The sequence below is a fragment of the Neoarius graeffei genome, chromosome 4 (assembly GCF_027579695.1).
Source record: "Neoarius graeffei isolate fNeoGra1 chromosome 4, fNeoGra1.pri, whole genome shotgun sequence".
NCBI lineage: Eukaryota > Metazoa > Chordata > Actinopteri > Siluriformes > Ariidae > Neoarius > Neoarius graeffei.
The window spans coordinates 13059915-13084914 of record NC_083572.1 but is presented as its reverse complement, the minus strand read 5'-3'; the positions used below and the strand labels follow the sequence as shown (position 1 = coordinate 13084914).

The 25000-nt window shown below is 42.7% G+C and overlaps 2 protein-coding genes and 1 pseudogene across 4 annotated transcripts; 2 read left to right on the top strand and 1 right to left on the bottom strand.

Moving 5' to 3' along the window:
• Positions 1 to 7271: 7271 nt before the first annotated feature.
• On the bottom strand, positions 7272 to 9605 carry LOC132884856 (heme oxygenase-like). 2 transcript variants are annotated; one of them, XM_060918864.1, is made up of 7 exons: positions 9495 to 9599; positions 9261 to 9315; positions 8967 to 9078; positions 8602 to 8817; positions 8139 to 8411; positions 7906 to 7993; positions 7272 to 7821 (listed from the first exon to the last, which is right to left on the bottom strand). In XM_060918864.1, exons 2-7 carry the CDS (start codon positions 9311 to 9313, stop codon positions 7706 to 7708), a joined length of 858 nt encoding a protein of 285 aa, XP_060774847.1. In that variant the 5' UTR covers positions 9314 to 9315; positions 9495 to 9599; the 3' UTR covers positions 7272 to 7705. The 2 variants fall into 2 exon arrangements, with proteins under 2 accessions (XP_060774847.1, XP_060774846.1); XM_060918863.1 differs by having other exon boundaries at positions 7272 to 7993; positions 9495 to 9605.
• A 2723-nt stretch (positions 9606 to 12328) lies between these two features.
• Positions 12329 to 15806, top strand: LOC132884855 (heme oxygenase-like). Of its 2 annotated transcripts, XM_060918861.1 has the most exons (7): positions 12334 to 12441; positions 12622 to 12676; positions 14088 to 14199; positions 14349 to 14564; positions 14756 to 15028; positions 15174 to 15261; positions 15346 to 15803. In XM_060918861.1, exons 2-7 carry the CDS (start codon positions 12624 to 12626, stop codon positions 15465 to 15467), a joined length of 864 nt encoding a protein of 287 aa, XP_060774844.1. In that variant the 5' UTR covers positions 12334 to 12441; positions 12622 to 12623; the 3' UTR covers positions 15468 to 15803. The 2 variants fall into 2 exon arrangements, with proteins under 2 accessions (XP_060774843.1, XP_060774844.1); XM_060918860.1 differs by having other exon boundaries at positions 12329 to 12441; positions 15174 to 15806.
• A 6084-nt stretch (positions 15807 to 21890) lies between these two features.
• LOC132884225 (heme oxygenase-like) overlaps positions 21891 to 25000 on the top strand; it is a 3832-nt pseudogene continuing 722 nt past the window's right edge.

Here is a 25000-nt window from a genome sequence, read left to right as displayed (position 1 = left end):
TGAATTGTGTTCACAGATAATGTTCTCTGGAAATATTCCTGAGCCCATTTTGTGATTTCCAATACAGAAGCACGCCTGTATGTGATGCAGTGCCGTCTAAGGGCCCAAAGATCACGGGCACCCTGTATGGTTTTCCGGCCTTGACCCTTACGCACAGAGATTCTTCCAGATTCTCTGAATCTTTTGATGATATTATGCACTGTAGATGATGATATGTTCAAACTCTTTGCAATTTTACACTGTCGAACTCATCTCATTATCTCTAGCCGCTTTATCCTTCTACAGGGTCGCAGGCAAGCTGGAGCCTATCCCAGCTGACTACGGGCGAAAGGCGGGGTACACCCTGGACAAGTCGCCAGGTCATCACAGGGCCGACACATAGACACAGACAACCATTCACACTCACATTCACACCTACGGTCAATTTAGAGTCACCAGTTAACCTAACCTGCATGTCTTTGGACTGTGGGGGAAACCGGAGCACCCGGAGGAAACCCACGCGGACACGGGGAGAACATGCAAACTCCACACAGAAAGGCCCTCGCTGGCCACGGGGCTCGAACCCGGACCTTCTTGCTGTGAGGCGACAGCGCTAACCACTACACCACCGTGCCGCCCACTGTCGAACTCCTTTCTGATATTGCTCCACTATTTGTCGGCGCAGAATTAGGGGGATTGGTGATCCTCTTCCCATCTTTACTGCTGAGAGCCGCTGCTACTCCAAGATGCTCTTTTTATACCCAGTCATGTTAATGACCTATTGCCAATTGACCTAATGAGTTGCAGTTTGGTCCTCCAGCTGTTCCTTTTTTGTACCTTTAACTTTTCCAGCCTCTTATTGCCCCGTCCCAACTTTTTTGAGATGTGTTGCTGTCATGAAATTTCAAATGAGCCAATATTTGGCATGAAATTTCAAAATGTTTCACTTTTGACATTTGATATGTTGTCTATGTTCTATTGTGAATACAATATCAGTTTTTGAGATTTGTAAATTATTGCATTCTGTTTTTATTTACAATTTGTACTTTGTCCCAACTTTTTTGGAATCGGGGTTGTACTATTGACCTTTAAAGCACTGAATGGTCTCGCGCCACAGTACCTGAGTGAACTTCTGGTCCTCTACGACCCGCCACGCCTACTTGATCAAAAGGTGCAGGCTATCTGCTGGTACCTCGTACAGTGAAGGCTACATCAGGGGGCAGAGCCTTTTCTTACAAAGCCCCACAGTTATGGAACAGCCTTCCAAGTGGTGTTCGGGAATCAGACACAGTCTCAGCGTTTAAATCTAGACTGAAAACATATCTGTTTACTCAAGCCTTTTGTTAATGGTGTTTATGAGGTAAAGGTGTAGATCTGGAGGGTCCTCAGACAGAGTGTTTTGGTAAATTGGGATATATGGATGCTGTCAGTCCCCCACTCACTCGCTCATTCGAGTTTGTTGACGGTGTAGTGGCTGGCTGCTTTATGTCCCGGGGTGCCCTCATGCATGTGTTACAGTACCTTCTGGCTCTCCCCTTTTAGTTATGCTGTCATGGTTAGTTTTGCCAGAGTCCCTGCTTGTGCTCAGCGCAATATGTATACTGTTCCTACTCATCAGATGACATTGGGCATACCTAACAACCTGTGTTTTCTCTCTCTTTCTCCCCGTCTGTCCCTCTGAGTTACAGGTCAATCCTGAGATCGAGATGCTGACCTCTTCTGCTCCTCGGACCTGCCTGATCCATCCTGGTGCCCTGTGCCTGGCTGGAGTCTCATCGCATTGCTCCTGTGGAGGACGGCCCCATATGGACAGTCGAAAGTCGTGCTTGGAAGACGCTCTGGACGCTTACAGTCATGCTTTTATGGCTAAGGACTACAGTTGACTTGCTAACTTTAGGACTGCAGTGGTCATGAACAGTTTTGCACTCAAGTTTCCATCAATGAACAGTGTATAACTTCAACAAAACAGACTTCATGTTAAAACTGTTAAAAATGTTATAATCACATTGTCTGTTATCACCCAAATGAGGATGGGTTCCCTTTTGAGTCTGGTTCCTCTTGAGGTTTTTTCCTCATGTCATCTGAGGGAGTTTTTCCTTGCCACTGTCGCCACAGCCTTGCTCATTGGGGATAGATTAGGGATAATAATTAGCTCGTGTTAAAATCATTAAAATTCTGTAAAGCTGCTTTGCGACAATGTCTATTGTTAAAAACGCTATAAAAATAAACTTGACTTGGTTTGCACAGAGCCCTGACTTCAACCTGCATACCTTTGGGATGAATTGAAACGCTTACCCAGGCCTCCTCACCCAACTTCAGTAATGCTCTTGTGGCTGTACGAACACAAATCCCCATGGCCACGGACCAAAATCTGGAATGGGATGTTCAAAAAGCATACATGGGTGTGATGGTCAGATGTCCATAAACATTTAGCCCTATAATGTATATAATTTAAGCACATATTTAGTTTATAAATGTTGTCCAACCATGTAATACAGAACTTTTCCACATTGCATGCAACTTGGACTAAAAAAAAAAAGGCTAAACTCAATGAGTTTTTGTACAGTCACCATCAGAAATCACCTAATTAGCTGAAGGAAGTGCTGGAAGACCCCAGAGTTTGTTAGAGAACATCACAGCATCATGAAGACCAAGAAATCATCGACCACAAAATCTATTATTATGAAATGGAAAGACATGGCGCAACTGCCACGATGCTTAGAGGAGACAATCATAGAGGCAAGCAAGAGACCAAGTCTCTACATGATGCTACCACCAGCATGCTTCACTGTTGGAATGGTGTTCTCAACTTGATGGGTAGTGCTTGGTTTCCTCCAAATGCAGCACTTTATGCCATTGCAAAACAAAAGTTCAATTTTGGTCTTATCAGGTCAGCAAAACCTTTTGCACATGTTTCCTGAGTGATATGACAAACTCACCACTCTTCTTCCTCCTAAACCTCATGCCAGCATGGCGTTGAGCCCACCAGTGCCACAGAAGTCCGCCATCTCTCACGGTCTTGGCTGAGTACCGGGATGTCCTCCAGCCTCAAATGAATCCACTGGAGGTCTTGACGAACAACATCGTTCCAACGGGTGCGTGGTCAGCCGTGGGGGCGTCTCCGTCCCACCGCTGCCAGATCAAACTCGTAAATGGCTCTTGTGGGGTGGTCGTCCGTGCAGCGTAGGACGTGTCCGAGCCAACGAACACAGCACTGTGTGATGGTGCGGAGAATATTTGGTTGGTTAGTCCTCTGGCAGAATGCCTCGTTGGAGACACGGTCGTACCAACGCAACCCCTCAATGGCCCTGAGGGAACGGATCTCGAAGCAGGGAACACGTGTGGCCAAGGTCTTGCTGAGAAGCCAGTTCTTGGGGCTGTAGAGCAGCATGGCCAAAACCGCAGCGTCGTAGACCCGTAGCTTGGAGCGCCCGGTTTGCTCCAGAGTGGTCTCCAAAGGCTTCTAATGATGCCTACTGCCAGTCCACGTCGCTTGTTGATCTTGATCTCATTGAGGAGGTCACCATTGTTGTTGTCATCACCACTCTTCCATAAAGCTTTATGAGGTGCCTGGGCTACGGCTGGACTGTGAACAGCTATTCACGTCTAAGATGGGGATCTCTGCAGTTCCTTCAGAATTACTCTTGGCTCCTTGGTTGCTTCTCTGACAAATACCCAGCTTACTTGGTCACTGACTTTTGGTGGATGACTTCCTCTAGGTCAGGTTGTGGTTTGTGATATTTATTTTTGTGTTTTAATACAACCCCGATTCCAAAAAAGTTGGGACAAAGTACAAATTGTAAATAAAAATGGAATGCAATGATGTGGAAGTTTCAAAATTCCATATTTTATTCAGAATAGAACATAGATGACATATCAACGGTTTAAACTGAGAAAATGTATCATTTAAAGAGAAAAATTAGGTGATTTTAAATTTCATGACAACAACACATCTCAAAAAAGTTGGGACAAGGGTATGTTTACCACTTTGAGACATCCCCTTTTCTAACAGTCTGTAAACGTCTGGGGACTGAGGAGACAAGCTGCTCAAGTTTAGGGACAGGAATGTTAACCCATTCTTGTCTAATGTAGGATTCTAGTTGCTCAACTGTCTTAGGTCTTTTTTGTCGTATCTTCCGTTTTATGACGCGCCAAATGTTTTCTATGGGTGAAAGATCTGGACTGCAGGCTGGCCAGTTCAGTACCCGGACCCTTCTTCTACGCAGCCATGATGCTGTAATTGATGCAGTATGTGGTTTGGCATTGTCATGTTGGAAAATGCAAGGTCTTCCCTGAAAGAGACGTCGTCTGGATGGGAGCATATGTTGCTCTAGAACCTGGATATACCTTTCAGCATTGATGGTGTCTTTCCAGATGTGTAAACTGCTCATGCCACACGCACTAATGCAACCCCATACCATCAGAGATGCAGGCTTCTGAACTGAGCGCTGATAACAACTTGGGTCGTCCTTCTCCTCTTTAGTCCAAATGACACGGCGTCCCTGATTTCCATAAATAACTTCAAATTTTGATCCGTCTGACCACAGAACAGTTTTCCACTTTGCCACAGTCCATTTTAAATGAGCCTTGGCCCAGAGAAGACGTCTGAGCATCTGGATCGAGTTTAGATACGGCTTCTTCTTTGAACTATAGAGTTTTAGCTGGCAACGGCAGATGGCATGGTGAATTGTGTTCACAGATAATGTTCTCTGGAAATATTCCTGAGCCCATTTTGTGATTTCCAATACAGAAGCATGCCTGTATGTGATGCAGTGCCGTCTAAGGGCCCGAAGATCACGGGCACCCAGTGTGGTTTTCCGGCCTTGACCCTTACGAACAGAGATTCGTCCAGATTCTCTGAATCTTTTGATGATGACATGCACTGTAAATGATATGTTCAAACTCTCTGCAATTTTACACTGTCGAACTCCTTTCTGATATTGCTCCACTATTTGTCGGCGCAGAATTAGGGGGATTGGTGATCCTCTCCCCATCTTTACTTCTGAGAGCCGCTGCCACTCCAAGATGCTCTTTTTATACCCAGTCATGTTAATGACCTATTGCCAATTGATCTAATGAGTTGCAATTTGGTCCTCTAGCTGTTCCTTTTTTGTACCTTTAACTTTTCCAGCCTCTTATTGCCCCTGTCCCAATTTTTTTGAGATGTGTTGCTGTCATGAAATTTCAAATGAGCCAATATTTGGCATGAAATTTCAAAATGTCTCACTTTCGACATTTGATATGTTGTCTATGTTCGATTGTGAATATATCAGTTTTTGAGATTTGTAAATTATTGCATTCTGTTTTTATTTATAATTTGTACTTTGTCCCAACTTTTTTGGAATCGGGGTTGTACATGGAAAAATGAACATCATAACTGCATCTCTACCTACATGAGGTCATCCGCCAAAAAGTCAGCAACCGGAACTAGACTAGACCAGTCGAGTGGGGAGACTCATCGTTCATGAGTAGCTTGGAATAGCATTTTTATTTATTTTTTTCCCCCCAGAAACAAGGGAAATTTTGAAATCTTGCATCCAAACAGGGTAGATGGTTATTTATTGATGCAGTCTTTTAATAAGTGAGGGATTTGCCTCTTGTTCTCACAGGTGAAGGATTCAAACCTGCTGAGCTCTGATTTGAGCGCTCTGATAACCCGACATACAAATCAGAACCATGACTCAGCAAGGGCATGAAGAAATGATTAGTTTACACCATGTGGTGCTGTTAAACCTGAGTAAGCAGTTCCTCCAGTATCAAAGTGCTGTGGGACATCCTGTGCGGACCCCTCTGCTTTACCGGAGTGAATTATGAGATATTTGTATAAAAACAAACTACAACTGGTCTGCATTTTCAATCTGCTCTTCCTTATACCCCCCCACACACACACAAACATGTGATTTTTAATCTAAATGGTAATAAAGAGATCTTTACAAGGACATACAGGTTTTATGAGGTTGATGGACTTTTCGGAGGAATCAGTAACCTTACACTGACTGTACAACGTTTGGAGTTTGCCCAACAGCATGTGGCATATTCCCCAAACACCTGGAAGAAGATTATCTGGTCAGATGAGATTAAACTGAACTTTTTGACCATCAAGGGAAACACTATGTGTGGTGCAAACCCAACACCCTGAGAACACCATTCCTACAGTGAAGCATGGTGGTGGCAGCATCATACTGTGGGGATGTTTTGCATCTGCAGGGACAGGAAAGCTGGTCAGGACTGAAGGAAAAAGATGCATAGCACTAAATACAGGGCAGTTCTGGAGGAAAACCTGTTTGAGTTAGCCAGAGGTTCGAGACTGGAATGAAGGTTCATATTCCAGCAGGACAATGACCCGAAACATACTGCTAAAGCTACACTGGAGTGGTTTAAAGAGAAACATTTAAATGTTTTGGAATGGCCTAGTCAAAGCCCAGACCTCAAGCCAATTGAGAATCCGTGGCATAGCTTGAAGATTGCTGTACATCAACGCAACCCAACTGACTTGAAGGAGTTGGAGCAGTTTTGCCTTGAGGAACGGGCAAAAATCCCAGTGGCTAGATGTGCCAAGCTAATAGAGACATACCCCAAGAGACTTGCAGCTGTAATTGCAGCAAAAGGTGGCTCTACAAAGTATTGACTTTTGGAGGGGGTGAATACCTCTGCACACTCCAGATTTCTGTTTTTTTCATCTTAGTTGTTATTTGTATTACAATAAAAAAGAAAAAAAAAGCACCTATAAAAGTAGTAGGCATGTTGTGTAAATCCAATGGTGCCAACCCCCCAATAATCCATTTTAATTCCAGCTTGTAATGTGACAAAACCGGACAAACACCAAGGGGGATGAATACTTTTGCAAGACACTGTAGGATTTAATAAGAAATAAAACATGACAGGATGTGCTAGTTTAGTGAAAATATACATCAGTTGATTATTTTCCAAAAACAAGCATTTTATTCCCCTCATACAACTGTAATTGGCTAAGAGTTACAACTTTTTAATTTATTAATGAAGGGCAAGTCATGCTTTTTATCCACTTAAGTTAATAAGACAAAAAAAAAAAATAGCTGTCATGTTACAGAGAAACCAATAAGTGCAAAGCCCTCTGTTTTGAAGATGATCCCCTTGTGGGAAAAACAACTTACTGAGACAAAATGCTGATACTGGAGACTCTTTCCATAAATGTTAAATAATCCCCATGTCTGTTACTGATAATACTGAAAATAGCACCTTCTATTTAATTTACGTCACTTCCTCTACATCATTTTTCTATTCTAACAAAAGAGCATGCGTGCGCCGCACACTAATTTTGCTTCAGTGATTTATTTTTTTTTTAAAAAGGCTAATACTAAGGTACACCTTAGTATTCTCTAAATATTTACAAGTATTTCACATTTCTAGCACTTCAGAATGTGCAAAACAGTATACTGTCTCTCTCACACACACACACACACACACACACACACCCCCTTGCTACATTCAGTACAGGTCAAAGATAATTCATTATGTGGACAGTACAGTTAATAATTTTCATATAAAAAGATGTGATTGCTACACAAAACAGAAATAATTACACAGTGTACAAAATACAACCTGTCTGAATGGAAAGTGCATGTTGGATAGAAGTGTACAGATTGTACATTTTTCCTGATTCAGAAGTTTCACATTGACTCGTCACTATCTACATTTGCATACCACACAGTACAGTATTTTACACGTTCATATACAGCTGTAATATTTAAAAGGCATACATTCCGACCGCCAGAGCTAAACACACTCCGAGCAGCATCCTGAGCAGCTGAGAGCCGGACGTCAGTGAGGAGGATAGCGCCGAGCTCTGGCTCACTCTGGCGTCTGAGGAAAGAGAGACAGTCGAGGCTTTAACGTGCTGGATAAGATAAAGATTGCCGGATTTGTGCAGCTTGCACATGTTTTTACCTGGAGTCTTGAGGTTGGGCGTTTTGTGTCTCTGCCTCAGCTCGTTCTTCTCCGAGATGCTCACCAAGTTCTGAAGTTCATCAAACACCTGGAAAACAAACCACACACTAGCTTTAGGACTGCACGTTACGTCGTCTCGAATCGTATCGATCATACAAACGGCTCTTCCGACGACAAACCGTACCGTATCCTTCCTTTCTCTGAATCTGTGTGAAGTGAAGTTGTTTTCTGACCTGGATGTTGAACTCGAAGGCTCTGACGGCTTCCTCCAGCACTCCCTCTCTCTGCGTCTCCGTCAGCTCGATGCTGTTCATCCTGCTTCTGTACAGCTGCTTGAACAGATTCGGGCTGCTGACGGCGGGAAAGGAGAAGAACGCCAAGCCCTCTCCGTTCTTCAGTCCTAAAGCCTTCTGGGCAATGCGGCCCAACACCTGGCCACCTGACAGATCACCCAGGTAGCGAGTGTAAGCATGAGCCACGAGGTATTCAGGACGATCGCTGCCGATCTGGAACAAAAGAAAAACGCGTGTATTTAATTACAAAGTACCAAGTTACATTAATTAATTTGTTTAAACTGTAAGCGTATATAGCGGGAGTCGAATCCAGTTACACTTGGAGTAAGAGTGTAGCGCGAGAACAGAAATCTTCGAAAGGTTTTCAATATGTATAACTGTGCGTGAAACTTTCTTGCAGTACCTCTCTCAGTCTCTGAGCGTATCTCAGCGTAGCAGCCGGTACCACCATCTTCTCTCTCCAGTCCGGACCGTAAAAGTGCTCCAGATCTTTCTTGAGTTCCTCCGTCCTGCCCAGTTCCTGAGGGAAGTAGATTGGCGCGACGCTGTCATGAGAAGCGTTCCTGTCCAGTTCCTCTTCCAGAGCTTCGTAGATCTTATACAAGGAGCACAGCAGGAGCTGAGGAAAGAGACGGGGAGGAAATATTCACTGTTATTCCATATTTAAGGAGTCGTCTCAAGATCGTTGATGACCTGACGTTTTAAAAAACGCTTCAGTCTGATTTACGATAATTAGGATGAGATTGTTGATCCAGGAACGTGGCTGACCTTATACTGTTGCAGGCCGATGTTTGCTCTCTGGAAGGCCAGCATCAGTTCCGTGTTCTCGGCTCGGACATGACTTTCTTTAGTCGCAGCCTTTATCTGCTCGGACAGGTCACTGGAGAGAGAGAGATTGAGCGAGAGCTATGTGTTCAATTCTTAATGACACGTAATTACACTTTCATTACACGAGTCAATAGATGCATTTGTAACAGGGATGGTTTGTGGAATACTTTTTAAGTCTGATTTCAGTGATGATATTCTGCAATATGAACGTCTAAGATTTGTGTTTGAACTTACCGGTCTGTGACCTGAACCTTCTCAGTCTGTGCTTTCTGCTTATCTGCTTCCATTTCTGTGAGAGAAAAATAAGAGCAGCGACTGAGAACAGCTTGGCCCAAGAAGAAAAAAAAAGTTGTAGCAAGCAACCCATGGAGACAAAATATACAGTAAAACATGGATTCGAATGACTGTAGAGCAAAATGCTAAACAAGTTAAAAAAAAAAAGTACTCATCACTAAAAGGTTTACTCACTCAGCTCGTCTTTGGATAGTTTTCTGTCAGGGTTTGCAGTTTTCCTGTTTTGTGTCAAGAGAATCTCTCTGCTCTGTTGGAGGTTGTGGAGTTCTCTCTGGAGCTGCCTCTTTTATACTCTCTCTCTCCCTCCCTCTTTCACAGCAGGATGAAAACAGGAAGTGGTGTTCAGGCCAGCAGAACAAAGTGAGAGGGAGGACCTAGAGCTAACCATGACATGGCAGACACGGTGAACGAGAAGGGAGAGAGGGAGGGATCAGGACTAACCATGACCCACAACATTCTCCAGGCTGAATGGAGGCAGGAAGACAACTTGATCCTCTTAAAAAAAAAAAAAAAACTATGCACATGTAGCTGTAGGCAAAGTCCTGTTACCGTTCTTTGAAAGCAAAGGAAGTGCTTTCTCACTTTTTTAGATTGTCTACTCGTCGTCTTCCTGCTGGCTGGATTGCCCGCTAATCATTTCCACATTCCCTCACTGATTGCTGAGTCATGGTTGTGATTTGAACGCAGCATTCTCAGTGCTCTCAAACCACAGCTCAGCAGTCTGGGTTAATCAGTTTCTAATTCAGAGCAAGGAGGAGATTTACAGGGTTGTTGAATTATCACAATTATAGAAACCGTAGTGCTGACTACAGGTTTACAGTGGTGCTTGAAAGTTTGTGAACCCTTTAGAATTTTCTATATTTCTGCATAAATATGACCTAAAACATCATCAGATTTTCATACAAGTCCTAAAAGTAGATAAAGAGAACCCAGTTAAACAAATGAGACAAAAATATTATACTTGGTCATTTATGTATTGAGAAAAATGATTCAATATTGCATATCTGTGAGTGGCAAAAGTATGTGAACCTTTGCTTTCAGTATTTGGTGTGACCCCCTTATGCAGCAATAACTGCAACTAAACATTTACGGTAACTGTTGATCAGTCCTGCACACTGGCTTGGAGGAATTTTAGCCCGTTCCTCCATACAGAACAGCTTCAACTCTGGGATGTTGGTGGGTTTCCTCACATGAACTGCTCGCTTCAGGTCCTTCCACAACATTTCGATTGGATTAAGGTCAGGACTTTGACTTGGCCATTCCAAAACATTCACTTTATTCTTCTTTAACCATTATTTGGTAGAACGACTATGTGTGCTAAGGGTCGTTGTCTTGCTGCATGACCCACCTTCTCTTGAGATTCAGTTCATGGACAGATGTCCTGACATTTTCCTTTAGAATTCGCTGGTATAATTCAGAATTCATTGTTCCATCAATGATGGCAAGCCGTCCTGGCCCAGATGCAGCAAAACAGGCCCAAACCATGATACTACCACCACCATGTTTCACAGATGGGATAAGGTTCTTATGCTGGAATGCAGTGTTTTCCTTTCTCCAAACATAACGCTTCTCATTTAAACCAAAAAGTTCTATTTTGGTCTTATCTGTCCACAAAACATTTTTCTAATAGACTTCTGGCTTGTCCACGTGATCTTTAGCAAACTGCAGACGAGCAGCAATGTTACTTTTGGAGAGCGGTGGCTTTCTCCTTGCAACCCTGCCATGCACACCATTGTTGTTCAGTGTTCTCCTGATGGTGGACTCAGGAACATTAACATTAACCAATGTGAGAGAGGCCTTCAGTTGCTTACAAGTTACCCTATGGTCCTTTGTGACCTTGCCGACTATTACATGCCTTGCTCTTGGAGTGATCTTTGTTGGTCAACCACTCCTGGGGAGGGTAACAATGGTCTTGAATTTCCTCCATTTGTACACAATCTGTCTGACTGTGTATTGGTGGAGTCCAAACTCTTTAGAGATGGTTTTGTAACCTTTTCCAGCCTGATGAGCATCAACAACGCTTTTTCTGAGGTCCTCAGGAATCTCCTTTGTTCGTGCCATGATACACTTCCACAACCATGTGTTGTGAAGATCAGACTTTGATAGATCCCTGTTCTTTCAATAAAACAGGGTGCCCACTCACACCTGATTGTCATCCCATTGATTGAAAACACCTGACTAATTTCATTTAAAAAATTAACTGTTAATCCTAGAGGTTCACATACTTTTGCCACTCACAGATATGTAATATTGGATCATTTTCCTCAATAAATAAATGACCAAGTATAATATTTTTGTATCATTTGTTTAACTGGGTTCTCTTTATCTATTTTTACGACTTGTGTGAAAATCTGATGATGTTTTAGGTCATATTTATGCAAAAATATAGAAAACTCTAAAGGGTTCACAAACTTTCAAGCACCACTGTATATTATTCTGATCTGTTGTTTCAACAGCAACAACACATTCACAGGGACTTCCGTGCATAACAAGTGATAACAGGAAATAACTTTCCACAGATTAAAAAAAAAAAAGTATGACATGCTCGGTTACTGATTAAAAAAAGGAAATAATCCAACAGCTGCTGTCTAGTGATAAAAAGGAGTTGATTATTTTCTCAGATCAGCACACCTTGTGTTTAATAATCATGTAATACATTGTGTATATGAATTATACGGTGCAGTATACACATTCAGTACCCTAAAAATGAATTCTGTCTATCAAGCACCTTCTGTTGCTTTGTTAGCATTCACATGTGAACTTTCCCTCCCACAATGTCAAAATGCTTGAGCAGGAAAGATCACATGACTGAATGAGGCACAATTCCAGGTCAGAAAATCCACTAAGTCATGGTTAGTCCTGATCCCTCCCTCTCTCCATTCTCGTTCACCATGTGTGCCATGTCATGGTTAGCTCTAGGTCCTCCCTCTCACTTTGTTCTGCTGGCCTGAACACCACTTCCTGTTTTCATCCTGCTGTGAAAGAGGGAGGGAGAGAGAGAGAGTATAAAAGAGGCAGCTCCAGAGAGAACTCCACAACCTCCAACAGAGCAGAGAGATTCTCTTGACACAAAACAGGAAAACTGCAAACCCTGACAGAAAACTATCCAAAGACGAGCTGAGTGAGTAAACCTTTTAGTGATGAGTACTTTTTTTTTTTTTAACTTGTTTAGCATTTTGCTCTACAGTCATTCGAGTCCATGTTTTACTGTATATTTTGTCTCCATGGGTTGCTTGCTACAACTTTTTTTTCTTCTTGGGCCAAGCTGTTCTCAGTCGCTGCTCTTATTTTTCTCTCACAGAAATGGAAGCAGATAAGCAGAAAGCACAGACTGAGAAGGTTCAGGTCACAGACCGGTAAGTTCAAACACAAATCTTAGATGTTCACATTGCAGAATATCATCACTGAAATCAGACTTGGACTACGTTCAGACTGCACCCTGAAACAACCCATATCCGATTTTTTTGCCCATATGCGACCTGTATCCGATTTGTTATTGACAATCTGAACGACACAGATCCGATTTTTTTCACATGCGACCCAGGCCGCTTGGATATGTGGTCCTAATTCCGATGCATATCCGTTATTTTCACATGCGACTGCAGTCTGACCGGACAGGTCGCATTCATGCGACCTACACGTCATCAACAAGAGACAAACGTTACTATTCTGCGTTGGCTAATCCCACGTCTTTGGTGGAAAACAACAACATTTATACAGTTTTCAGAATTTAAATAGACTTTTATAGAATTGATCAAGCTAATGGTGGATTTGGTAGGGACCTGGATGTTGATCTGTTAGCCTGATTAAATAAAACAGTTTCTATAACTGATTTATAACTTAAACCATCCTGTATTACAAGATTATAAGATTGTTCTGGAAATTTCCAGTAATTTGACACCTTCGGTCTCATTAGTCTGCTGCCCACATTAATCAGATTATTGTGTGAGTTCCGCCGCCGCCACAAAAACCACATCGCCAGGTCTCGCCTCATCTCCATCGCAAACTGCACTGGTGTTTCTGCACCTTGAGCCAGCGCTGAGAGAAGTTGCAGAATTCAGCTGGCTATAAACAATCTAAATAAATATTTATAAAAATGTAGAAAAAGTTTATTAATATGACGAAATAAATATGTGCAAATTATTAAGCCTGAATTAAGAGTTTGGTAATACAGCGGCCGTATCCCAAATGACTGCCTACTGAAGCTCGAGTGCACTATATAGAGTTTAAAAATCCATTACTTCCTAGTAACACGTAGTGCACTTATATAGAAATTAGAGAGACATTTAGGAGTCAACCCTCGTTACCAGGCTACACGTTTTCATTTCAGTTCAGAAACAAAAACACACACGAGACCTTACACTTTAACACTAACCAGATAATCAAACAAACAAACAAAAACAAACAAACCATTAAACATGAAGAGTGCGCTTTTTTTTGTTTACGTATTACGTAGATGTGCTTATTACGTGTCAATTTGCGCATGCGGGACACTTTTGGGTCGTTTTCCGTTCATATTGGAGATCGCATACAAGTCTCATATAATTGGTAATGTGAACGGCCTAACAAAAAAATCGGATTTCACAACAAATCGGATATGGGTCGTTTCAGGTTGCAGTCTGAACGTAGTGCTAAAGTATTCCACAAACCATCCCTGTTACAAATGCATCTATTGACTCGTGTAATGAAAGTGTAATTACGTGTCATTAAGAATTGAACACTGAGCTCTCTCTCAATCTATCTATCTATCTCTCTCTCTCTCTCCAGTGACCTGTCCGAGCAGATAAAGGCTGCGACTAAAGAAAGTCATGTCCGAGCCGAGAACACGGAACTGATGCTGGCCTTCCAGAGAGCAAACATCGGCCTGCAACAGTATAAGGTCAGCCACGTTCCTGGATCAACAATCTCATCCCAATTATCTTAAATCAGACTGAAGCGTTTTTTAAAACGTCAGGTCATCAACGATCTTGAGACGACTCCTTAAATATGGAATAACGGTGAATATTTCCCCCCCGTCTCTTTCCTCAGCTCCTGCTGTGCTCCTTGTATAAGATCTACGAAGCTCTGGAAGAGGAACTGGACAGGAACGCTTCTCGTGACAGCGTCGCGCCAATCTACTTCCCTCAGGAACTGGGCAGGACGGAGGAACTCAAGAAAGATCTGGAGCACTTTTACGGTCCGGACTGGAGAGAGAAGATGGTGGTACCGGCTGCTACGCTGAGATACGCTCAGAGACTGAGAGAGGTACTGCAAGAAAGTTTCACGCACAGTTATACATATTGAAAACCTTTCGAAGATTTCTGTTCTTGCGCTACACTCTTACTCCAAGTGTAACTGGATTCGACTCCCGCTGTATACGCTTACAGTTTAAACAAATTAATTAATGTAACTTGGTACTTTGTAATTAAATACACACGTTTTTTCTTTTGTTCCAGATCGGCAGCGATCGTCCTGAATACCTCGTGGCTCACGCTTACACTCGCTACCTGGGTGATCTGTCAGGTGGCCAGGTGTTGGGCCGCATTGCCCAGAAGGCTTTAGGACTGAAGAACGGAGAGGGCTTGGCGTTCTTCTCCTTTCCCGCCGTCAGCAGCCCGAATCTGTTCAAGCAGCTGTACAGAAGCAGGATGAACAGCATCGAGCTGACGGAGACGCAGAGAGAGGGAGTGCTGGAGGAAGCCGTCAGAGCCTTCGAGTTCAACATCCAGGTCAGAAAACAACTTCACTTCACACAGATTCAGAGAAAGGAAGGATACGGTACGGTTTGTCGTCGGAAGAGCCGTTTGTATGATCGATACGATTCGAGACGACGTAACGTGCAGTCCTAAAGTTAGTGTGTGGTTTGTTTTCCAGGTGTTTGATGAACTTCAAAACTTGGTGAGCATCTCGGAGAAGAACGAGCTGAGGCAGAGACACAAAACGCCCAACCTCACGACTCCAGGTAAAAACACGTGCAAGCTGCACAAATCCGGCAATCTTTATCTTATCCAGCACGTTAAAGCCTCGACTGTCTCTCTTTCCTCAGACGCCAGAGTGAGCCAGAGCTCGGCGCTATCCTCCTCACTGACGTCCGGCTCTCAGCTGCTCAGGATGCTGCTCGGAGTGTGTTTAGCTCTGGCAGTCGGAATGGGAATGTATGCCTTTTAAATATTACAGCTGTATATGAACGTGTAAAATACTGTACCGTGTGGTATGCAAATATAAAATGACAAGTCAATGTGAAACTTCTGAATCAGGAAAAATGTACAATCTGTACACTTCTATCCAACATGCACTTTACATGAATATTCTGCTTATGTACGTTTTGCACACTGTGTAAATATAATTATTGTTGAATTTATTCTGATTTCTTGGTCATCGTTGTACAGACATACTGTATTATCCGGCTAATGTTCTGTCCTGGATACAGTAACTTCATGAGTAAATCGAAGTCAAATGTAAAATACTTGTACATATTTTGCCTATTTTTTAAAAATAAAATATGGAAAAAAATCTCCTACATTGCTTTTTATGATCGTTCCCAATAAGGTAGTGTACAGTGAGAAGATGAGAGGGCCAAGCATGGCGGCTTGAGGCACACCATTCATGACTTGGACTTCTTGTCCTTTCATGACGCCCTGTAGGTCCTGAGAGGCATAACTCAAGGCATCGGAGTACAGTTCATGTGATTGCACATTGGGCTGGCAAAGGGGGTGGGGGTCAGGACAATCCCATGAGCCAGCAGTCTCAGATCTGAGGAATTTTCAGTCAGCTCTTGCAAACACACTTCTATCCTTTTGCTCAATAGCAGTGTTCATCCAAATCATGAAAGCATTTATTTGTTCATATACAGTGCAGTCAAATTCCTTGGGGTCAAAGCACAGGGTTAGCCATGATATGGCGGAGAGAGTTAAAGGCCTTGCTCAAGGGAGCAACAAAGAGCAGGTATGAGGTGCTGAGGCTTGAAATGCCAGCCTTCTGATCAGTAACCCAGAGCCTTAACCAATGAGGAACCACCACCATCCTAGTCAGCATCGCAGTGGATCTGGAGTCTGCCAGTGATCACAAGGCAGAAATACATCCTGGACTGCAAGGCACCTCACACGTAGGGGCAATTTAGCATAGCCAATCCACCTATAGGCATGGTTTTGGGAGATAAGAGAAAACTGGACCTGGAGGTAAACCCATGAGGACACAGGGAGAACATGTGAACCAGCCTAGACAGTAACCTGAGGTGGTGTGAGGCAGCAGGAAATTCAAAACGTGAAAGATTCATTAATTGTAGATTAACAGGAAAAAGGTTTCAGTACATTTTGTGGACACTTAATGAAAAATGGATTTTACAAAATGGTAGTACCCCTTAGAGACACTATAATAAGCACCCCCCCCCCGAGTTACATGTCCATCCTGAGACTGACATGCTGAACTCTTCTGCACCTTCTACCTGCCTGACCCATCCTGATGCCCTACTTCTGGCTGGAGTCTCAGCACATCGCTCATGTAGAGGACGGCCCCATATGGACAGTCGAAAGTCGCACTTGGAAGACGGCTCTGGACACTTACAGTAACACGTTTATGTCCGAGGACGTCAGTTGACTTGCTAACTTTAGGACTGCGGTTGTCGAACAGTTTTGCACTCAAGTTTCCATCAACGAACAGTTTATAACTTCAAAAAAGCAGACTTCATGTTCAACCTATAATGAATTTCCTGGTTTCATAGTTATACTTTGGGACTATCTAGGACACGGATATAGAAGCGAGTTATTTATAAATCACGTTATCTGTTATCGCCCAAATGAGGATGGGTTCCCTTTCGAGTCTGATTCCTCTCGAGGTCTCTTCCTCGTGTCGTCTGAGGGAGTTTTTCCTTGCCACAGGCTTGCTCATTGGGGCTAGATTAGGAATAAAATTAGCTCGTGTTTAAAAAAGGTCTTTAATCTTCTGTAAAGCTGCTTTGCGACAATGTCAGTTGTCAAAAACGCTATACAAATAAACTTGACTTGACCAATGTTCATAATTATAACAAAAATCTCTACTCCAAATACTGCAGTTCCCCAAAAATATTGCATGTTAACCTTATAAACATATTACATCTTGGACCGGTTAGCTCGTCATCAATTAATGATTATATATAAGCTTTGTTTATATACAAAATCTCCCTAACTACAGGACTATGCACTTTTCCTCCCAGTGTGTCAATATGAGTGAATAATTAAGGTCCGGTGACTGAACTACAAGTCATCACTTCAGGCCACACAATTCCCCAAGTCATGGTTTGTTCGAATCCCTCCCTCCCTCCCCACTGTTTGTTTACTCTCAGCTTGAGGAATGTCATGGGTCATGGTTAGCTCTGGTTACTTCCTGGGTTAAGCAAAGTGCCGTGTCATGGTTATCTCCAAGACCGCCCTCTGTCTTTATTCTGATAGCCCGAGCGCTGCTTCCTGTTTCTCATAGCTTAACACTGAGTAAGCAAGCGCAATTACCTGTCTCCAAATGCACGTCAATGAAAGCAAACATCTCGGGATGCTAGGACCAACTGGACAAACTTCTCATTGACTCCATTCCCTTTGCCATAAATCTGCAAAGCTCAGTCATGTTTACCAGAAAAGTAATATAAAACTATTATAGCAAATTATTGTAAGAATTTGTCCAATAATTTCATTTACACCACAGAGCTGTGGAGCTCTCAAAGGTTTCTATAACAGCAGCTCTGACATCTAATTCTGCTGGAATTTAAATCACAGGTTTATATTAGTGCTTTTGTTCTACTATGGTATCATTTCTAGAGCAAACTGCTGCCGTTTATGAGGAATAAAATGTTACATCACACCATTGTTGATTATTTTTCTATAACAGCACATCCCCCAGTATTTTACTGCTTACTCACCAAATGTCTCGAAAATATTGCAACACCACTGCTATGAAGAGTACAGCTTTTTGCAACATTAGCCACAACTTGCACCATTTACATATAGTAGCTGTGCAATCCAGTGGCGGCTGCTGGTTTTTAAAACAGGGGAAGCCCATTTTACGCATTCATCGTAAAACCTGTAGGCCGGATATCAAAGCATAGAAAGGTGTGCCCCATTAGCATAGTGAACTAGACAACCCTACCTAGTGGCAGAAAGTATTTTTGCTTGTACATTTCATGTTATAGTCTGGCTTGCCAGGCTAGTGCCTCATATCCTTAATCAAAAATATCAAACATCCAAAAATCACTGGCTATTCAACGAAGAGCCTTGAACATCATACCCTGATATGCAACACAGAGTCTTTAACACAACACCCAGCTGTGCAACACATCCTTGAACATCTTCTGCAACACAGTCTGGAAATTCATAACCAGGTAGGCTATGCAACACACACAACCTTGAATATTATACCCAGGTATAACCTATAACACAGAGCCCACCATTCTCTTAACATTACTGAACAATATACACACTTCAGATTCATGAACATGAACACTATTTATACACAAATTCTGCCCTCCGCTCCTTTTCCAGAAAATGGTCTGTGACCCTGTCATACCAGCTGGTTGTGCTTTCCAGAGACTTCACCAATTTCTGTTAGCAGCTAGCACTGCAGATCCCAATAAGGCTCAAGCTAGCCTACAACCAGATTGAACTACAAATGAAATAAACGAGTGAATTCGCGAATGATCAAACTGATAGAATGGATGAAAGTTAACGGAGCACAACGAGTAATATTTACATTTATTTACAGAGTAATGTACAGAGACATCAATGAGAAGAAACGTTTATATGAAAAGAAATTCGGACAGCACTTTGGCACACGACTACACTTTCTCGACATCCGCTAGGGACTGACTGATCATGCTTCTGTGTTCCTCGCCGAAGTACCACCCTCCTCATGTCTTTCAAACACTACCTCCAATAATCCTTTATCAGCCCGGCTTCTTGTCCCTCCCACTGTCTCGTTTAGTCCCAGAGAAGCCCGGCTTCCCTGGAAGTGACGATTTTGTTGATTTTAACCAATAACAACTAGCCGAAATTGGCTGTTCAGAGCCGTCTCGTAGACTGCAACGGATACCCGGCTGCCAGATACTGCTGACGTTTTCCATCCCAAAATATGTTCAAAACCCACCAAAATGCACTTAAAACCGCCCAATCTGGCAACACTGCTGCCAGTCCATAGAGCCCATTGAAATAAGAAAGGTTACAGCCTGGCAGCAAAGGTGATTCTTGTAGCGAACTGCAAGTTCGTCAGACATGACTCAAATAAGTTACAGGATAATTATGAACATAAATACAATCTTGGGCATATATTTTGTTATGCAAGTTATTGTTTTAATGAGAATTCAACGTCGTAGACGCCGCAGTTTGGGGAGAGAATTTTAGGGGAAGCTCGGCTTCCCTTGTTGTCTCTGAGAAATCGCCCCTGGTGCAATCTTGAAACTTATTTACTGGCAATCAGAGAGAGAGAAAGAAAAAGGGTGAACGAGTATTTAAAAAAAAAAAGTGATTAATATCAAGGATTACCTCCACAACCAGAGCAGATCCAGTCTCAGGAAGAGGACACTGTACCTGAAAAACTACATCGAGACTGCTCATTAAGTAAACTTCTCGTAATTATTTTTTAAGTTTATATAAAAAAAGAAACAAAAAACAACCAACAAAACCTTTTAGAATGAATGACTTCCTTCATGAATCATCCCTCTGCTTTACATTCGTTTTGTGCTGAGATTATATATTTCACCTGTTCTCTTTGCAGTATTCCAAAAGGGAAAAAAAAAAAAAAAAAAAAAAAAAAACCACTGTAGCTAATTACCCCCAGCGCAAATGAAGTTTGGCGGGGGATATAGAAACAGGTTCTGGCCGTCCGTCCGGTCACATTTTTGTTTCTGGGCCATATCTTTAAAACTCCTTAAAGATATCTTCATGAAACTTTGCATACATATCAAGCAACATGTGAACTGGTGCCTTTTGCTATTTTGGATTTTTGAAAAAAAAATTAATTTTTTTCAAATTTTTACCTCAAAAAAATTTGATTTTGACTTCGTTTCTAAGAGCAATGGTCGTTTCCGGAGCATATATCCAAAACCATTCATGATACGGATTTGAAACTTGGTACACAAGTTAACAAAGTGATGTAGATGTGCCTTTCATGATAAGAAATTTTCATTTTTCATGTTTCCATTGAAAAACAATTTCAGACTTAGGGTGTATTCAGACCAGGATAGTTCGATAGTTCACTTGCTTTGGTCCGAACCAAATGTTTTTTTTTATTTTTTCATTTTGGTGCGGTTCGCTTTCACACTGTACATTTTAGTAAGCGGACCAAAATCTGTCAACAAAGCCACGCGCCCTGAGGTCGTTCAGCTATTGGTCAGAGACGACACGCGCACAAAGCGTTAAGTTCAAAAGCAGTCATGGAGGCTTTCCGTGCTGTTATTCTTTTTAATGTCATCAAAGCTATACGTTTTTTCCAGTTTTTACTGTTTTCACAATTGTGCGATTACTATGCTGTTGTACAAGTAATTTATCAACGACGACGACAAAGGGCAAGGCGGCTACGGAGGATAGCGCTGATGAGCGCACATCATGTTGTGACAGTTCTGGCTCTTCACGCAATAGATGAATTTCTTTTTTACGTCGCTAGTACTGCCACTTTTTGAAAGAATGTCCCTGATTTTAATGTAGGTCTGACGGAGTTTCTTCATTTTTAGCCGACATTTTTCTGGGGAGCGCGTGAACCCCTTCTCCTTCATTTTCTCACTGAATACAGCAAACACGTCGGCATTTTTGTGCGTTCTCTCCAAAAGCTCAGATATGTGGACATCTGCCCATATATCCACAAGGGTACGCGTTTCTTCCTCGGCCCACGTTTGCCCCCTACTCATTTTTTGTACTCTGTAGTCTAGCCTACCACTGCTCTGAATGACTGAACGACTGTTGTAAGGTTCCCTTGACAACCGAAACAGTGTTTGCACTTTGCGGTGGAGTGTCAAGACTCTGTTTCCCATAATGCTCGACAAATGACGGAAGCTCCCGAGGTACAAAAAAGCAAAACTGTCGGATTACGTCCGGTCTGCTTTCACACCTCCAAAAGATCCGCACCAGGGTTCCTTTGGTCCGGACCGAGTCCGACCTTGCAGCTCGGTCTCGGTCCGCTTGTTTGGTCCGGACCAGAGTTCGGTGGTTTGTATTCAGACCAACCCAAAAGGTCCGGACCAAGGGAAATTTGGTTCGTTTGGTCCGGACCAAACAACGTAGGTGTGAATACGCCATTAGTCTCTCAGGTTAGTCTTGGGGTAGGTTATGTTTCCGGAGCAGAACTTGAAAACTATGAGTGGTATAGTCTTGAAAGTTGGAATACATGTTGATTAAGTAATGCATATGTGCCTTTTGATACTAAGGAATGTGAGAAATTTTAATTTTTAGCTCATCTGGACCAAAGGTCCAGTGGGTTTATGCCATGGGCTGCTGAGGTCAGTGTAAAGAGGTAGGGTTGGTTTCCTGCAGTACAGCTTGAAAAATGTGACAAATAATATCTTGAAACTTGGTATATAGTTGGTATGTAGAGCAGGGGATATAAATGACTGTCTTCTTGGTTCATTTTTCCCCCTTTATGGAAATGGAAAAGCAGAACGTACAAAAAGAGAGAGCCCAGATTACAGACTGGTAAATAAAACGAGATACAGCTGCTATATGGAGATGTAGAGGTTTACACTGATGGTTACAGAGCTGTATCTCTCTCTCTACAGTCATCTGTCTGAGAAGATAAAGACTGTGACAAAGGAAAGTCACATCGGAGCCAATAATACAAAAAGTTGATGCTAGACTTTCAGACAGGAATCATCACTGTGACACAGTACAAGGTGAGTCATCTTCATCAGATTATTAAGTTTCATCATTTTGAGCTGTCATTTTAAATATAATTTTTTAATTAAATACCACTCGTACAAATTTCCTGTTTCTTTCTTCAGTTCCTGCTGTGCTCCTTGTACAAAAACATGTAAAGCTCTGAAAGAGGAACCGGACAGGAACACCTCTCACGATAGCGTTGCACCAATTTACTTCCCTTAGGAACTGGGCAGGATGGAGAACCTTAAAGATCTGGAGCATTTTTATGGTCAGGACTGGAGAGAGATGATGTTGGTAACCAGGCTCTACACGGAGATGCACTCAGAGGCTGAGAGAGGTCCTACAAACAAGCTAATTTTGAAAAACAGTAACGTTTTAAAAGCACGCCAACAGTCTACTGTTATGGATCTCAAATCCCAGTGCTCTGCGAATCCTACTCAGATTGGCAGCGATCATCCTGAATAACTCGTGGCTCACGCTTACACTCGCTACCTGGGTGATCTGTCAGGGGGCCAGGTGTTGGGCCGGATTACCCAGAAGGAAGGCTTTAGGACTGAAAAACGGACAGGGCTTGGCGTTTTTCTCCTTTCCTGCCATCAGCGGCCCGAATCTGTTCAAGCAGCTGTACAGAAGATGGAGACACAGAGAGAGGGAGTGCTGGAGGAAGCAGTCAAAGCTTTCAAGCTCAACATCCAGACTGGAAAACAACTTCACTTCACACAGATTCAGAGGATACAGTAGGATACAGTATATTTTGTTGTAAGAGCTGTTTATATGATTAATATGATTCAAGACAATGTAGCATGCATGTGGTTTGTTTTCCAGGAGTCTAATGAACTCCAGAACTTGGTGAGCATCTCGGACAAGAATGCGCTGAAGCAGAAACACAAAAACACACAACCTCAAGACTCCAGGTAAAACAAACAAACTGCACAAATCCAGCAATCTTTATCTTATCTTACCTTGGTCAGGTCTTTAGCTGTCTTGCGAAGGGTCTGCCTGTTCACAATCTCTTAACTGTTGTTTGGTGGAACGTAGGATTCAGTGCCATTTAGCTCGATCCAATGCACAAAGCTTCCCCATCGCAATCGTCTCCTAGATACAGCTCAAGCTCGTTACCCAGCATCTTCAGGATGTTTAGGTCTTGGGCATCCAACACCTCTAGAGCTATGGACAGGAATCCAATCTAGCAGAAATTTAGGGAGTCTGCCATCTGACATTTGTGCCCAAAGTAAAGGAGGTGGCAGTAGCTTATACTAATTCCCAGGCTACAGCAACCAGTTCTCCTTCTTATCTCAAGATTCGAAATGTGATCATGGAACCATACCTTTAGTATTCCGCGCAGACAGTTATGATGGAAGGCATCCAGTCAGTGCCGTCGTTTAAGTGCCCAGGTGATATAGTCAGAGAGAAGTGTTGCAATAACTCCACACTCATATTTTGATCAGCGTTGTAGTCGAGTCACGAAACCTCGAGTCCGAGTCCAGTCTCAAGTCCCCAGCATTCAAGTCCGAGAACAAGACTCTAACTGCACCATTTGACGGTGGCTGTTGCTGCCTTTATGTGAAAGCATCTCTGCGACTGTGTTAGACTAACATTCCTGCTCAACTACCCAATTTAGTTAGGCTACAGATAAAAAGCTAGTTCATCGCTCAGCAAGCCCCGCTATCAACAGGGCAATGAACAGAGAGTGTCACTTCCTTCTCTGGGTGGAGTCTTGCCAAATGACGATTGAAGTTCGAGGTTGTCCCCGTCGTCTCCTCGATAGTTCTTCTACGTATGGAACACGCAACAGTGCATTTTTTTCCACTGCACGAGAAGTCCGTACAAGCAAAGTGGACAATCCTAAGGGCGTTCTCTCCAGGCATTTTAGCGCCATTAGTGTTCGTTTGTTCTTGAACATGATGTATGAACAGGTGAATGTGCATTCTCTTGCATGAAATTAGTATAAATAACATAGATGTAAATATCTTATGTCAAATTATTATGGCATGTTACAAAAAAATAAAGAAAATATCCGAGTCCTCATCTCCAATTTACAAGTCCGAGTCATCAGTGTTCAAGTCCAAGTCAAGTCACGAGTACTACAAGCCTGATTTTGATCTTGGTATCAAGCGATATCCTTTCAAATGTTAGTGTGTGTGTTGAAAGTACTTGATGCTAGACCGATCCAGACATCCTGACATTTATCAATGGAGACATCACTGGAAATAGTGGATCCTCGGTAGCAGAAATGACTGACTTGTTCTAAGGCCCTGTCCACACGGCAACGGATTCAGGTGAATCTGATAAAATTGCTTATCTTTTCGGCCTGGCGTCCACACGGCACCGGCGTTTTGGGTGCCCCAAAACAAAATCTTTTGAGAACAGGTTCCAGAGTGGAAAAATCTGGCAACGGCCCCGTTGCGAAGTCGTCTGGATGAGTAGAACAGATTTGTTTACGATGACATCACAACCACATGACTGTCAGTGCTTCACGCCGGGTAGAAGTGTAACAAACTCGATGCAAGTTGTCAACAAATCCTATAACTTGGTTCATGAAATGCGCTTACAAAATATTTTCACTGTGAATATTTATTGTGTAATGGTGCAGAGAGAGAGAGAGAAAATAGCCCGTAGGGCAGAGTCTTTAGTCCAAACACTGCGGAAGCAGTACCAAACCGCGCACTGCCCGTGCGCTTTCCAAAAACAAAAACAATCCCGCCAGCAAACATGGGAAAAAAAAAAAAAGGAGCGATCTCACCTCTTCAGATGTTGGTTTAAGTCCGACAATACGTTCCTCAAAAAGGGCGTAGAAGAACAAAGTAATCCATCAACGCGTAGCATTCAATTTATTCCGGACCATTAAAGAATTCTGGAGGATATCAGAATGTT

Bases quoted from the DNA above. Each gene is read 5' to 3' on its own strand.
- LOC132884856 (XM_060918863.1), bottom strand. From the start codon at position 9,313: ATGGAAGCAGATAAGCAGAAAGCACAGACTGAGAAGGTTCAGGTCACA. The intron at 9,079-9,260 runs GTAAGTTCAAAC...CTCTCTCTCCAG, and splicing joins AAGGTTCAGGTCACAGACCG to TGACCTGTCCGAGCAGATAA. The intron at 8,818-8,966 runs GTCAGCCACGTT...CTCTTTCCTCAG, and splicing joins TCGGCCTGCAACAGTATAAG to CTCCTGCTGTGCTCCTTGTA.
- LOC132884855 (XM_060918860.1), top strand. From the start codon at position 12,624: ATGGAAGCAGATAAGCAGAAAGCACAGACTGAGAAGGTTCAGGTCACA. The intron at 12,677-14,087 runs GTAAGTTCAAAC...CTCTCTCTCCAG, and splicing joins AAGGTTCAGGTCACAGACCG to TGACCTGTCCGAGCAGATAA. The intron at 15,029-15,173 runs GTCAGAAAACAA...TTTGTTTTCCAG, and splicing joins CCTTCGAGTTCAACATCCAG to GTGTTTGATGAACTTCAAAA.